This window comes from Euprymna scolopes, chromosome 1 (genome assembly GCF_053919585.1).
Source record: "Euprymna scolopes isolate OS-2025 chromosome 1, ASM5391958v1, whole genome shotgun sequence".
Classification (NCBI taxonomy): domain Eukaryota; kingdom Metazoa; phylum Mollusca; class Cephalopoda; order Sepiida; family Sepiolidae; genus Euprymna; species Euprymna scolopes.
Genome location: NC_136482.1, coordinates 97123394 through 97140076, shown reverse-complemented (window position 1 = coordinate 97140076; position 16683 = coordinate 97123394). Strand labels below are relative to the sequence as shown.

Genomic DNA, 16683 nt, shown 5'->3' with positions numbered 1-16683 from the left:
CAAGGGGAAATAAGTCAGTTTGTCATTTAACCAAGTAATAATGAATGGCAAATCGGCAAAATATGGGAACTAATTTTTATTTTTAATTAAACTTCTACTCTGTTCCTAATTTTTGGTATGAATACTTATTTTTGCATAATACCTAAGTATATCAAAGAGTTTTTCTTGGAATGTAATCATCACTCGTGCGCAATGCTATATAAGTACCCTGTGTTTTTGCCATAACATTTCAGCCTTTGCATCTGCAATCTTCGACAAATGTTGCCTCTTTTTTTCTTTTTTCTAAATGTTTAATAAAACACTTTATCCATCAATTCTTATGGCACTAAAAGGATCTCCAATTTTCATATCTTTTAATATGAGAGCATTATACACATATCTCTATGCCGATTAGGTATATATCTGATACCAAAAAAGGAAAGCTGATTCAATTTTTTTTTTTTCTGTGCATGTCTAGATGTAATATGGCAAATTTGGTACCCATTCAGTGGCCTCTTTTTGATAGCTGGATTATCATTATGAATTAATTTAGCTATTGTGATTATTAGGCAATAATTAGTGATATGTCTTATATATTACATGACCAAAAATGATATCGGATATTAATACATTTAGATTTACTCAAATGAAAGCTGGAAAATTATTCCTTAAAAATTGAGAAGGTTAAATGAAATGAAATGAGGCTTTTACTGGTATGGTCTTATACTATATTTTTATCACCATGAGTTGAGAGATTTTCATATCTCTTTGAATGCCATGGCCAGAATTGTTTGTTCTATTTTCATCCTTTGGGAGGAAATCATGTGACCAGAGATCCAAGAATGTATATCTGTTAAGTACGTGTTGGGAGGGAGGACAATGCAAGGGAAAGAAGAATTTTGTTTTAAGGAAGAGATTGACTGCTGAGTGATGGTTGTACCCTTAAATTCTGGGTTGAATTTGCTTAATAAAAAAATTACCGGAAACTTTCTAGCACTAGACAAGGACTCCGTTTCTTTGAACTAAACCTGGAACCGTCTAGGTCATAGCAATAACTAAATCATTAGATATCGGTATGTAAGATCTGCACCAGTTTGGCACAAGGTTTTGAGCATTCTCTCCAGTATATGAATTCCATAAGTACTAGCCACGCCAGATGTGAAGTTCCTGTCTCATTAGACTATATAGATTTGAATCCTTTAAGATTTTATCTATGCAATATCTGCAGTCTATGGTCTTTAGTATTTAGAGTTCAGTTATTTCTTAATTGATTTCCTAAGAATGTTGGTCCAATTATTTTGCCCATATTTGTGGAATCCATATTTAGAAGTGTATCATGTGTTGCCAGTGAGTCTATTGATAATGTTTACGGGGGGGGGGGGGTAATTTATTCCACTCATGTTTCTTACGTGAAGCTGATTTTTTTTTTTTTTTTCTCTTTTTATTTTAAAAAAAAAAAAGCTAATTTTACAGTAATATAAAAAAACATTAAGTTTGAATATGATGTAAATAAATTTCAAACTTTATGCAAAATATAATAATGTCAAATTTAGCATGGATTCAATCAAGTATCCACTAAAGATATTGTAAATAATTGATACCATTTTTTTTTGTATTGATTTTATGATTTTTATTCTTATTTTTTTTTTTTTTTTACCTTTTTCATCATTCTTTCTAATATTGTTTTCATTGCTTCTTACAGATTATACTTAAGCATCATTCTTGGGCAAGTCAATGTCTCGCTACTTAACAAAGATGACAAGTAAGTATGCAACAAATACTTGGCACAAATCCTTCATTACTTGACTCAAGGTAGTTAGACATAAAAGTATTTATTAATGTGGAGAAGATCCAGATTCCCCAAAAATGGGCACTTTGAATTGGAGCAGAAATAAAAATTGCCCCTGTCTAGTAGGATCCCTCCTTCACTGACTAATAATAAAAAAAGACTAAATGTAGCACCAGAAGAGATACATTTTGCTCCTAATTAAAAGGCCAAGAAACTTCATAAGTCATGAAGTTGGATTCGTTCAGATTTTTCTTTTAGATTTCTGAATTTTTCAAATGATTATTGATAATTTGTATTATTCAGATTACTGTTCTTATCTTGGGTGTTATTTTAATGTTTCAGCTGACATAACCTCTGGCTTCTTTCAGTTGTATCTTGTCAAACTCGGAATCTTTCTATTAAAGTTATATCAGTTGAAACATTGTGAAAATAACACTCAATATGAGAACAGTAATTTGAATAATCTAAATACAAATTTTCTTGCAGAGTTAAAAGAAAAATTTGAACTAGTCAAACGAGACTCTTCAACTGATTATGTAAAAAAAAAAAAAAAAAAAAAATTTATAAATTATTTTAATTTAAAATTGTTTTAAAAATTGACTATTCAAAAAATATTACTATAATCTTTAGTATTTAAAATTATTAGCTCTTTAAAATGTTGTAATTTTTTTTATCATAAATACATTTTTTAAGATTATATTTTTTTTGTTAAAATCTAATAAAAATTATCTAATTTTCATAATTAAACCAAGTAGACAAAACTCTTATCAATTATAAATCACTCTAAGAATCATTTATATAGCAAAACAAAATTTGGACTAATATGCATTGCATTTTCATTGATTTTCTAGCTAAACATGGTCGGACTTTCGGTGAACTTAAGATAAGGGAGATAACTTTTAAACTTTACTATAAATTCGGTTCTTGGTTATAATAGCAAAAATCGAAATATTGAATTCCAAGGTATCTACTTAATTGTCATGTCACAGTAATGAACATATTCAAAAATTACAAAAAACGATAAGGTAGAAAATTATTAATGAAAATGTTTTCAAAGACAATAAGCACAAATTAAGTTTGGCAAAAAAAAAAAAAAAAAAAAAAAAAAAAAAACCTGGGAGTCCCAATCACAACAAAAGGGAGGTAAATATTTTCTGAAAATCTATGGCCAACTTAGCAAAACTTAATTTTCGTTGTCTTTAAAAACTGTTTTTATTTATAATTAATTTTCTATTTGTTTTTCATAATTTTTGGACATTTATTGCGCCATGACAATTAAGTAGTTACCATTGGTTTTATTTGAAATTCAGTATTTTCCATTTCGCTATTATAGCAAAGAAGCACCATAAATTTTAATACATAATTTTTTATTAAAATTTATAAATTTGTATTTCAAATTTAAGTCGTAAGTCTTTAAGAAAAAATTTTTTGATATGTATCACCTAATAATAGACAAACATTTATTTTGAGTATTTTCAAAATCTGCTCCTAAGGACTGGAGACTTTCATTACCTGCAATAAAGTTTGGAAAAATGTGAGAAAGTGCTGTTTTATTTTAAATGAAAAATCTCTTAACATGTTATTTTGTTTTAAACTTACAATTCTATTATCATTTAATTTGATTCTTACATTTTTTTTTCCCACCCTAGGTTTATATACAAACACGAGTATGAACGATTTAAACTTGTGGTCAGCTACATTGTGATGGGTCTGTCTTTTGTTCAAGCATTTTTCGGAAAATACAGGTATTTTAAAAAATGTTCTTTTATTAGTTTTTCAATTTAAACAATTGTCTGTATTTAACGAATCAAAATTAGCTTTATAAGTGTACAAGTTGACTTTACCAACTCTCTATCACCTCAAAAAGTTTACTACTTGAAATGAAAATGAATTTCATTCATTATATTTATTTTGTTTTTTGCAATCCTGTGAGGAGGCGTCATAATTTGTGTATTCATTCTTTTGCGGACTGTTATTCCATCCCCATAGTTGTTGCTTCACTATGTTTTGGCTGACTCATCCTCTGGCCTTCTTCAGGTGATTAACCGCGATGAGATAGAAATGCGAAATCTTGTAAATTTATCCCCAGTAATTACTGCCTTCCATAGTTATTGCCTGACCACATTTTGCCCAATTAATCCTCTGGCCTGCTTAGGCTCTGTGGTGCAGTAGATAAAGGCGTTGAATCTCTATGGTTCCTGGTGAACATTGTCTGAAGATAGCAGTTTCAATCTTACCCGAGCAGGCCAAAGAATTATTTGGCCACAACGTGGTAAGATAACTATGGAAGGCAGTAATTATTGGGAATCCAGATACAAGACTCCACATTCCTATCATCTGAAGAAGGCCAGAGGATGAGTTGAAATGTGGTGAAGCAACAACTATGGGGATGAGAATAGCAGTCCACAAAAGAATGAATACACAAATTAGCTTAATCTCCTTAAAGAAAAGTCTGGAAAGGAACATGTATTTAGAAATATTGTTTGACAGATATTCAACGATTGTGTTCAGAACTATTTGTTATATTAAAATCAAAACAATCATTGAATTAAAAAGTAACAAAAAAAATTAATAAACTGCTCTTTTCTAAAGTAATAGAATCCAAATTAATAACCTTACAACTTAGTCAGCATTATTTGGGTTCTTTGGACTACTGTTCTCATTTTGAGTGTTATTTGCACAACGTTTCAGTTGATGTAATTTCTAACCTCCTGCAGGTGTGTCTTGTCGAATTCGGGAAATCTTTTTGTCCAACTTGTACTAGAATTGTCCGCAAGTACCCGTGGCACAATGATTAGAGTACTTGGTAAAGTTCAATGGTAAAAGTTCAATTCCTGGAGGAGATTGAAGGCTCAATCCTTAATGTAGGGCAATACAAAAATACAATTGCAAATTACATAGGAATTCTACCCAGTAATGACTGATGGAATGAGAACATTCTACCCCCATGCATTAGGAGTTGTGTTCAAAATTCTGTGCAGATTCCCAAATTCAGCGAAACACACCTGAAGAAAGTCAAAGGTTACATCAACTAAAACATTGTGCAAATAACACTCAAGATAAGAACAGTAGTCAGAAAAATCGATTCTCAACTAAAAAAATTTGGAACTTATCGACTTAGATTACATAGACTTAAACATTATATAAAGATTGGGTGTTTTTATATCGTTGAATGAACTTGAAATAAAGAAATAAGCCAACTTTATTTATTCATTTAGATAAATAACATTTTTAATTTTTTATCAATTAAGTTACTTTTTTAACTTTACTGAATATTAAATTATTTGTGTTGGCACGGAGAGAAATGACGAGAATTATATGATAAATATGTAATGTGATTCTTTAGGACTAGCTTAGATCCGAGGATCAGATCTGTATAGGGAGAGCTGTGTAGAACAAGAGACTTGATTGGTTTCATCATATGAATGAATGAGAGTGCTTGGGTTAAATGTAGGAGAATTTAATGGGAATAGGATAAGAATGGATCAATAAAAACTTTGTCAAAGGTAGGTTTGTTTGGCAGTTGATTTCTAAAAGTTGTCCAATACATGCCAGCATGTAAAATAGATTTGAACCTGAATAGGGAGTCTTTTTTTTATAAATACTATTATGGCATAAATTCTTCAGAATTGTCTGATCTATTTCTTTGCTTCCTTTGTTTCAGTTCTTTGGATCCAATAGTTTCCATCAATTCACTGTTTTGATACCTCATTCTAATACAGCTCTCTATTCTAATAGTTGTGTGAAACTCTGTCCCCCTGCTGATTGTTTTCCTCCTACCTTTAGCATTCGTCTTTTTAAGATAAAGGTCAATAGGCATCTCTTGTCTTTGTGAAAATCATTTTTCATTCTTAACTCCTTATGGCCGGTGACGTCACGCCTTGTCTGGAGCAATTTCCATAAAAAAAAGAAAAAAAATTCTTATTTTCCTAATTTCAAATTTATATTTAAAACAATTTTATTAAATTTTGTGTTTGATATTAACTTACATTCATTTTTATTTCTTGTTCATCCTTTCAGATGGGTTGATGCAGTTCTTCATTTTTTATTAGTGTGGTATTATTGCACACTAACCATCAGAGAAAGCATACTTGTTGTGAATGGCTCACGGTAAGTAACTCCTTTGATTCTCATTCTTCAAGCCAAATCACAACAATAATTTCAAACAAGTAAAATATTTTTTTTTTTTTTTTTTACATGGTGTTCACCACTTATCAAGACCCGGAAGCCACTCAGGGATAAGGGTTTCCTAATATTATGTTGTAATTTGGTTTTCAAGCACACTTGATACATATTTTATTCAAATTAAAACGTTTCTATATGAACTCTCATCCTTGACGTTATTCTTGTGTTGCCTATGCACAGTTCAAACATTGCAAAATACAACCGCCAGATACAACGCGTGATTCTTTACAAACAGACTTCTTTCTACAAGTTTACAACATGGCAAGGAAGAAGAAAAGGAAATAAAAAACAAAACACACTGAAGATGGAGAATACCTCTGAAATATGTTTGTTATAAATTTCAAACAAGTAAAATATTTGTTTATTTTCCTAATATTACGTTGTGATTTCGCTTTCAAGTGCACTTGATGCGTATTTTATTGCATTCAACTCTGTTTGAATGTCTACTTAAGCTTCTTTCATGGCAAACCAAAATTACAATGGAAATTAAATTTTAGATAAAAATTATTAGAAGTTGGTTTTCTTCATGGACCACCAAAATATTCCATGAATTCCCGAGAGTCCATGTGGACCCTGGTTGAGAACCCCTGTACTAGACAAATTCCTATTGTTCAAGGATAAGAGTTAATGAGTTTGTCAGCAGAACAGTGAAAACGTGAAGACTGGTAACAATGGTTGTCACTGATCTGAATTAAGAGGATGGCTCAACAAAAATTTATAAACATTGGCTTGAAAACAACCCTGCTATAATTAGCTGGGGAGAACTATCCCTCCATGGAATCTATATATCTATAAAAACAGATGTGTGTGCCACAGACGATTTCTGATTGGTTAATCCAATAATCACATCTCCTAAAAAAGTATAGTTCTTACGCTCTTAACTTTACCATAAAATATTTTGGTCTTATTTATTGTCCATCTTGGAAGGGTTTAATTTTTTTCTAACTTGCCATTTACAAATTACAAAAATACGAAACTTCACAATCCAACCTCCGACTCAACGTCCGCCATTCACAAAACAAGAAAGCAAACGCTGGACAGATTATTAGTACTACTACTACTACTACTACAAACAATACAGCACGAAAACACGCGCACACACACACACACACTCACGCCCACTACCGTCCTTGGCTACGTCACGTTGTTATGGCAACACGATAAATACACAATAAATTTGATTTTCTTCATTTCTACGCAAATATTACGCAAATATAAACCATATAGAATATCTGTATGAATATAATTACACGTAATAGTTAAATAAAGATGATCATCGTATAAGAGAACCGAAAAAGAAACTAATAGGGAATTTGTATAAAGATGTATTTTCTTTTTAAATAAATAGAAAAAAGGGGTGTTGATAAGACTATCGATACTTATACAGTTTAGTGACGACATTAAACAATGGAAATATTGAAAAAAAATTTTATTATACGTAACTGTTATAGACTGAAGTTCTCCGAAAAAAAATTTCACTTCATTTGATCAAGTAGTTTTTTTTTTTTTACAGCGAAAAACAATGATTTATCACGGCTACGTCAACGTGGCCATTTTGGAAATATACCTAGCAGAATACCTCCATTTTAGGCCAAATTTCGCAATCTAGCCTTTTTTTTCTCGCCATATTGAGATGCGCACAACACATCTGCAATTTTTTTACGTTTTTTTTTCTTTTTTTTTTTTAAATCTGCAATCTTTTTGCGTTTTTTTTTTTAAATAAGAATACTATTGAATATGCAAAGAAATTGAAGAATGCAAAGAATTGTAGAATTTTTATACGAGATTATTTTCGAAACATGCTCAGTTGGACACGCATGGATAACTTCGAAACTTCGTTTATTTACTTCTGTTACAAATTAGAAAAAAAAACACCCCAAAAATAGCATCTGTCTTCGCAAAAAAAAAAAATCTCATTCTGGTGGGGGGAAAAAGGGCTAGATTGGCCTAAAATGGAGGTATTCTGCTATGTACGGCAGTTACCTGCCCTTGGGGAATTTCTGGGCCTGCAATAACATTTCCAAAATGGCCACGTTGACGTAGCCGTGATAAATCATTGTTTTTCGCTGTAAAAAAAAAAACTACTTGATCAAATGAAGTGAAATTTTTTTTCGGAGAACTTCAGTCTATAACAGTTACGTACAATAAAATTTTTTTTCCAATATTTCCATTTTTTAATGTCGTCATTAAACTGTATAAGTACCAGACTATCAATATACACCAAAAAATATAGATTTATTTTTGGGTAAAGTTCCCCCGGGTTTTCTTCTCACTTCAGTAAATAATGGTATTTTGTTATATATATGGCGTACTATTATCCTTAAATATATGATGTTTATGTTTATATATATGTATAAGTGATAGTGTCTGTGTGTGTCTGTGCATCTGTGTGCATTTCCCTACGCTAAAACTGTCAATTTTAAGCCTACAGATTCGAAATTTGATATACAGGGTACTGAGATTTGGGAAAATCGATGTGATAGGTTTTCGACATAAATTTGGCGATTAAGTGGTCAATATTCAACAATTAGACCTTTGAGAACTCTACCAAACTCCTCCTACAATTTAAGGTCTGAAGACGTGATATTTTATATATAGATTCCTTGGACATGGATCTAACTTATTAACTTTACTTGATCCCTAAACAATAAATGTTAAGAGGTCATAATAGGGGTCAAAGTTTAAAAAAATTGACCGTTTGTTTTTTTCCTCAGCATACACTTCAAAACACCTGGGCAACGCCGGGCACCGATTGCTAGTACAATACTATAAGCAGCTCTATTGTATTACATAGAAGGATAGTTCTTGGAAAGAAATTTTGCTCATGCTAATTGACACGACTAGTGTTGAAATTAAGCACCGAATTCTGACAAAAACAACCTGTGAAATGAATGCACATAAATGCAAGTTCGCACTAAGGATATTTATGAATGTGATGCAGTAGTCTCGACAGAACTTCAAATGGCGCGCAAACAAGCAGTACACGTCTGTAACTGCTGCACAAACACCAATTCCATAACGTACATCAATGTTAAATGAATAAAAGTGACCCCTGCGCAAATTTTCCATCGTCCTTTTGTTAGATGGAAGCATGTTTCCATCTAATAGCGATTAAACCGTTTGTATATCAAAGGGGAGTAACTCTTTACTCTTTTACTAGATCAAAACAGTAGTTTGGAAAAGTGGAGTTGTATCCCTTACACTTGACCAACAAATATTGGGAGAACAACCTTCAAAAGCTGTTTCACTCTGTGACTACAATTAATTATTTCTTGGCCTTCGGGACAAGATCAAAGTGTAGTATCTGTTCTCTCAGTTACTAAACTTGACCCACCACCGGGCTTTCGGGCTAGGTTAAGGTGTTTTTTCATACTAACTTTTGTTAGCAAGGACCGACCCCCTCCTTTGGGGAGTCAGGACCTAGAGGACCGACTCCACATTTGTGGGAGCTTGGACCCGGAAACCGATCCCCTCTTTTGGGAGACTGGAATCTCGGGACCAACACCACTATCGCTGGTAGTTGAGACCTTCTTTTTTCATTTGTTGTTTTTGCATGTTGTTTTTTCTTCGTTTCGGTCTCACTTCTCGAGACTGGGATGGTCTAATTTCTCAACACTTAATTGCCTGAGCAGCACTCTGACCTGCCAGGCCCAAACTTTGTCTATCTTCGCTGCTCTCCCAGTGGATCGAGCAGACAGGGTTCTCTTTCTCGCTTCCGTTGGGGTAAGTTAGTGGGTAGGGTGACGTGGGGTAGGGCAAGTGTTTAGTTTCTGCTCCCCTCTGTGGGCAGGGATGCCTATCCCCTCTCTCTCTTAATTGCGACGCGGCACTCTGACCCGCTAGCACCCACTGCGTCTTTCTTCTCTGCTCTCCCCCCTCGCGGGGGGATCTGAGCTGCTAACCCGACATCCCCGTGAGGGGAAGTCAAAAACTCTAATTTCTTCAAAGTCCGCTCCTCCCCCTCCTCCCCCTCCATTCCCCTGGGTTTTCTTTTCCCCCACTACACTTTGGTCCGCGCCAGCGGCCAGTGCAACCGCCACGATGCCAGGCAGGAGGGGTACGTCACCCCAAATGCGCAGCATCTCAACTGCGAACGACTCCCTATGTGAGGGAGCTGATGCATCTCCCGGCGAGACGGCGCCAGGAAACAAGGTAGGGCCCCGGCGCGCGGCGACCTTGGAAGAAAGCGGGAGGGTAGGGCCGCAGCCCGCGGCGACCCCCCGAAAAGCACCTGCAACCGCTCCCCACGAGGGCAACCCAGCGGAAAAAGCTGCCGTTAAGTCACTAGCTGGGGAAAGTGCAGAACCCAGCCAACCAGCTGCACCCCAGGACGGCAGAACCAAGGGAGGAAGACCGGGGAACCCATCCCCCGCTCCCCCTAAGGGCGACTCCCCAACAGAAAAAGAGGAAAACAGCACCGCGGACCAAACCGAGGCGCTGGATGAAGATGTAATAGCCTCCATCTGCTCACTATTCGGCGGGGAAGACAGTGATTGGCCCCCCAACACTCCCCAAGAGGACCAAATACGGAAAAGGGGTGACTCTCCGGCCAGTGGTAACAAAAGCAAGCTGGAAGGAGAGACACCCTTGACAGTACCCACCAAGGCTCCAGCTGGGAACACGGCACCAGAAGGGGAGACACCTCCATCCCCCAAGGGGACAGCCACCCAGCAAAGAAAGAAAATAAGAAAGGGGAGCGGCCCGGAGAGCAAACCAAGCCAGGACGAAACAACGCCAAGGACACAATGGCCTACTTTGCCTGGTAACGGCCCAGTTCCGAAGCCAAAAATGCCCATAACAGGAGAGAGCCCCACAACACCAGCTACGCCCCCCAACCCGAGTCCAGCTGACACCCACCAGGATGGAGGACCGGCATGGGGCCCCAAAGAGCAGCAAGGGAAGTTGACGCCCGAAGACTACAGAGCACTCTTCGACTCCACTTACAAGGAGTATACCCAGGGGAACAACATCCAACCCCTCCCGGGTCAAGTGGAAGTTCTGGAGAAAAGAGTGCTCTCGCTGATAACTTCAGACACCAAGACAAGGGGTCTGACGGGCGTCAACAAGGACACCATGATGAACGTGTTGCTGGAACAGAACATTCCCGCCAACTACATCTGTAGAAGGAGTTACGCACAGTGGGATGTTCTGCTCCCCACCTCCGAAGACGCAGTCAGGCTGTCCAGGACCTGCCATCAGAGCAGGAACATAAAGCTCCAACCCATCTATATGAACAAGAGGAGAGCAAATGTTTCTGCTCTAAACGTCCCCTGCTATATGGAGGCCAAACAACTGGGGGCTATCCTAAGCCAGTATGGGGACGTAGAGGAAGTTACCCCGGTCCGCGGATTAAGAAACATCATGACCGGGGACTACAAAGTACAGATGGTCCTGGACAAGGCTGGATTCTACGCCATCCCAGCCACACTCAAGTTCGGAGAGTGGACACTCTCCCTTATAGTGGAAGGGAGGAGGCCCCATTGCTGGCTGTGCACACAACAAGGGCATATGGCGAAGGACTGTCCGAAGAGGAATGGAGGGAAGAAGCCCACAAAAGCGGTGGGAACAAGCGTGACAACAAATCAAGCCGCTGCTCCCGCGCCGGCCGCAAATCCTCCAGAGGCACCGACAGGCTGGGTGACGGTCGTAAAGAAAGGCAAGATCAACAAACAGCCATCCTTGCAGACAGTCACCCAAGACCAAGAACAACCGAAGAGCGAGACGGAGAAAATGGACACACAGACACCCTCCTCCTCAAACAAGAGGAAACTACCAGAATCTGAGGAGGAGGCCGCGTCAGAGGCAGAGGAAGAGACAACAACAGTCTCTATGGCCCTGAGCGCAACAGAGATCAGGAGGGCCAGGAGGAGGAAAAGCCGCAAGACACGCGCAAACCCTCCTACCCCCACTGAGACTGAGAAGGACTCCCTCGCAACAACAACACAGGATGAGCCCCCTGTGATCCCAACACCCCAGCAACCCGAACAACCTTCCCCCTCTCCTATAAAGGCCCCAAGAAACTCTTCCCGCCCCTCATCCCGTGACAGGAGCCAAAAAGAAGAAAACGAGCAGGCTACCCCCTCCCCAAGCGCTCAGCCTCCCCATCAACCAAAAGAGATCCCCTCCCCCACTCCCAAAGTCCGCACTGAACGGACCAAAAAGCTCCCCTTCCTGCCAGGAAGCAGGATTTGTGAAACAGACCCTCTCCAACCGGCTCCGGACCTTAAAGGACAACAGAAGGTCCGGTACAATAAACTTAAAAACTTTGAAAAAGTCGGTGGAGACCTAGTAACAGACCCCACTAAATTCAAGGACGCTCCCTTGTTGACCACTTTCGTTAGGGTCAACAAGGACGCTAGGACTGGAGGAATGTGGGCAATGATTAGGGCAGCGAAGAATGCGATCCCAGGCCAGCAGCTGGTGGATAGGGACCATCCTTCACTGACCAACATTTTCTTTAAATGTGAGGGTAGAATCCCCATGTATGTACACCCATCGCTATACAGGGCACTCAAACTAACCTTCCCCCTGGACGTGGGGGGCGTGGCCAAGGATGGATCACCTTCATCGGATTTACTAACCGGCAGCCTTGGCCAGGCCTGCCATGTCCTCACTGCCCAGGATTTCAGACCCGTCTGTGACAGTGCTTGAGGTAAGTGATCATGTCTTTGAACTTGGCTACATTGAATGTGAGGGGCATCAGGTGTCGAAGCAAGGCCTCGCGCGTTGTGAGAGACTTGGTGTCCCTCAAGGTAGATATCGCCGCTATCCAGGAGACCCACTTTGTTTGTGACGGGGATTGTCAGGTGCTGGTAAACGATTATGATGTCTACTCAGCATATGGCAATACCTATAGTCGTGGAATCTCCTTGCTAGTGAGTCGCACCCTGTCAGCGTCGGTGAATGTTGTTCACGCAGGCGAGGACGGGCGGGCGCTTGTTGTTGATGTTGCTGTTAATTGTAGTGTTTTTCGGATTGTTGCTGTTTATGCTCCCAATGCTGCTGTAGAGAGGGCAACCTTTTTTCGATGGTTGGAGGGCTTCTTAGTGGATCCGGAACGGTTAGTTTTAATGGGGGATTGGAATGCAATCCTTGATCCCAAAATAGATAAGGTCGGGGGGACTAGCGGGTCGGCGTGGTGTGACAGCAGTCTGTCTGACCTGATGGCCTCGTGCGATCTCGTCGACAGATTTCGTCTGGATCATCCGGGGCGGGAGATGTGGACGTGGCATCCTGTAGTGCCTTCCCATCCAAGCACTTACTTGGATCGGATGTTAGTTAGAAGAGGCGATGTAGACTTCCTATCTTGCCCCACGTTCCACTTGCTAGGACACTCGGACCATAAACTTGTTATGGCCCGTTTGAGCTTAAGTGCTAGGCCTAAACTGGCCGGATACTGGAAGTTCAACAGCACCTTGTTGGAGCTGGAGGACTACCGGTTGAAGGTCACTGAGCTAATTCAGCGGGCTTTAGTGGGGGCGGTTACAGGGAGTAAGTGGTGGGTTAGTCTCAAGGCCAAAATTAGGCGCTTCTCTGTCCAGTATAGCCAACGCCTCGCGATAGATAAGGCTAAGGCAAAGAAGCGTTTAGAGGATAAGCTGACCCGGGCGGTGGAGGGGGGGGACCCCCTAGAGTTAGCACTAGCTAAACAAGATCTCAACCGCTTGGCTAGCGAGCGGTATGAAGGTCAAGTAGTTAGGGCTAGGTTAAACAAAGTTTCTAACGAGGCTGTGAATGTTGACGCTGTTGAGCGTAAGGCTGCTTTAAGGCGCGGTTCGGATGGGTACATTCGTAAAGTACATAACCTGGAAGGACACCCCTTAGTATCGACTCGGGAGATCTGCGAGGGGTTTCGGGAGCATCTATCGGTGCGCTTCACCCAACTACCCGGACTCAGGGTTGATGAGTTTGGCAGCTATTTGGCTGACTCGCCCCGCCTCACGGCGGCTCGGGCGGCTAGCTGTGATGGTCTTATTACTGAACATGAGGTCATTACTGCGTTGAAGCAGGTCGGCTATAACAAATCCCCGGGGCTTGATGGTTTACCCTACGAGTTTTACTTGAGGCTGTCGCCCATGTTGGTCCCTATTCTGAAGGATATGTTCAACCATTGGTTTGCCCAGGGTTCCATCCCTGGACAGGTGACCAAGGGTGTGATCACATTGCTGAGGAAAGGTCAACGGCATGGTGGGAGGGAAAACTTTGATGATTTTAGGCCCTTGACTCTGCTAAACACAGAGTTAAAGATTTTGGCAAAGATTCTTGCGAATCGCTTGCAGGTTGTCATCACTGACTTGATCGAACCGGACCAGACTTATGCTGTGAAGGGGAGATCGATTCAAGACAATTTGCACTTGATACGCTCGATCATAGAGGGGACAGAAGACGACACCGAAGCCGCGCTGATCAGTTTGGATCAGTCCAAGGCATTCGATAGGGTCGACCATCGGTTCCTAGGATCTGTGCTAGAGGCCGCCGGATTTAATCCGGACTTCCGCAAGTGGATCTTTGTTCTGTATGACAGGCCGACGGTAGCGGTGCAGATCAACGGTAAGCTGTCGGAGTCATTCGCTGTCTCTCGGTCGGTGCGACAGGGTTGTCCGCTGTCGCCTCTGTTGTATGTCCTGGCGTTGGAACCCCTCCTTCGCAAGTTAAGGGACGAGGCGGCTACACCAGTCCTGCGCGGAATAGCTCTTCCTGGAGGCACACGAGCCAGGGTTTCCGCGTTCGCCGATGACGTCACCGTGTTCGTGTCTTGCCTCACGGACGTTCAAGCGGTGGTCGAGGCGCTCGCTCGATACGAAGAAGTAACAGGGGCCATCTTCAACCGTAGCAAGTCTGTTGGCCTGCGGTTGGGGGCCTGGACCGGGGTAAACTCGCTTCCAGGTATTTTCAGCTGGACCGATGGACCGGTCCGCATTCTCGGTGTCTGGTTTGGACCGGGACTTCAGCTGGAAAAGAATTGGTCGGAAGTACAGTCTAAGGTCAAATCGTCAGTAAAGACTTGGATTGGAAGGAAATTGTCCTTGAAGGGTCGGGCGGAGGCGTGTGCTACATACGTCTTTCCGCTCATCCTTTACCGTTTGTCTGTACTTCCTCTCCCTGCAGAACGACTAACCCGCTTACAAGGGCGCCTCGATTCACTTTTGTGGAACGAGGGTAAGCACTATGTCTGCAGAGAGGTCTGTGTTCAAAATCCGAGCGAGGGAGGCCTGGGTCAGCCCAGTCTCTTGTGTCATAGAAACGCCGAGAGATTGGCTTTCCTGGGTCGTTCGCTTGAAGGAGACGCTCCTTGGGTCCCTGTGGTTGAGAACTCGTTTCCCAACCTCAAACCCAACCCTTCGGTAGAAGGTCGTCGTAGACCGAAGGGGGAGTCCAAGTTCTTCTCCGAATGCCGAACCGCTCTTAGAGCTTTGCCGGGGACCAATGTCCTCGATCAGCCAAGGAAGAAACTGTATCGGGATTTAGTGGAGGGGACCGCGAAGGATCCACTTTGTAGGCGGATGGGATGGTCGATGGAGGTTGTCCGTTCTCAATGGCGTTGGGCGCCGGGACGGGAGATTCTGAATAACTCGGAATTCTCCCTGACTTGGCGACTGGTCCGAAATGCGCTGCCCCTCTTCGACGTACTTTTCCGGTATAAAGAACATACCAGCCGCTTCTGTCCGTGCTGTGACGAACGCGAGCCCGAAACAATCGAGCACGCGTTTTTTAGTTGCAGCCGGATACAGCCCCTATTAAGGTACGTCGAGGGGGTAACAGCTCGCATCGATGCCGAGTGTCTGCTCGATCTCGACGTAGGAACTTTTGTGTACAACATGGAGCCGCCGTTCCCCAGGGAGGAAAGTTTGGTTTTCCTGGCGATCCTAGCAGTAGCGCGCATGACCATTTGGATCGCGCGCCTCAAGTTGGTCCACGAAGGGACATCTGTTCCTGATCGGGATCTGATCGTTTACTTTAAACATTTGCTTAAAGTAAAGATCAGATGCGATTGGAAGAGGTTGCCTAGAGTGGAATTTGACAAGAGGTGGGTGCACAGCACTAGTTTGTGCATCCGTCGAGGAGCCAAGTTTCAATACGTGTTCCCTCCTTAGGCATGGCATGGGCGGTGCTGGGTCCTACGGAACCCATCCCGCCTAGGTTAGCATTATAAGTTCAGTAAAGTAACTCTTGACTGGTGGTACAAATGAGATCCTGTTCCTGATTTTATTTTTTGGTATTAGAGAACCTCTGAGTCTGCCCAACCCCCCTGCTCCTCATCTTTATTTTCTGATGCCCCCGGTCATCCCCCTACTCAGAGGTCACCTTCCTACCCCCTCCATCCGTTGCTTTATTTTCTCCCACCTCCATTAAGGCGACTTCCCCAAACCCCATTAGGGATGCTCTGCTTGTTTTCGGTTCCCCGGAAAACAGTGGGGGATCTAGCCACATAGAATAGTACAGGGGGGTCTCACTAACAACACATTAGTAGTTTTTTCCTTATTTTTGAAATGAACATTTTCATTAGTTTTTTCCCACTCCACGAACATTTTATGCCAATTAATTCAAGAACTCTTTCTAATGAAATCGAACTTTATTTTCTCACACATACACACACACACAAAAAAAAAAAAAAAAAAAAAAAAATGCACACACAACATACAGAAATGAATATACAAATTGTACATAGTTAAATTTTACATTGAACGCTGGCCGCTGGGGTTATTAGTTAGATTAGGATCCACAGAGTG

The 16683-nt window shown here is 41.0% G+C and overlaps 1 protein-coding gene across 2 annotated transcripts in view; it reads left to right on the top strand.

The window, feature by feature from the left end:
• LOC145255217 (transmembrane protein 120A-like) overlaps positions 1 to 16683 on the top strand; it is a 133286-nt gene that overhangs the window by 82708 nt on the left and 33895 nt on the right. For both annotated transcript variants that reach the window (XM_080113947.1, XM_080113939.1), the window contains 3 exons: positions 1682 to 1741; positions 3418 to 3513; positions 5789 to 5878. In XM_080113947.1, coding sequence (XP_079970073.1) covers positions 1682 to 1741; positions 3418 to 3513; positions 5789 to 5878 — 246 coding nt within the window. The remainder of the gene's footprint in view (positions 1 to 1681; positions 1742 to 3417; positions 3514 to 5788; positions 5879 to 16683) is intronic.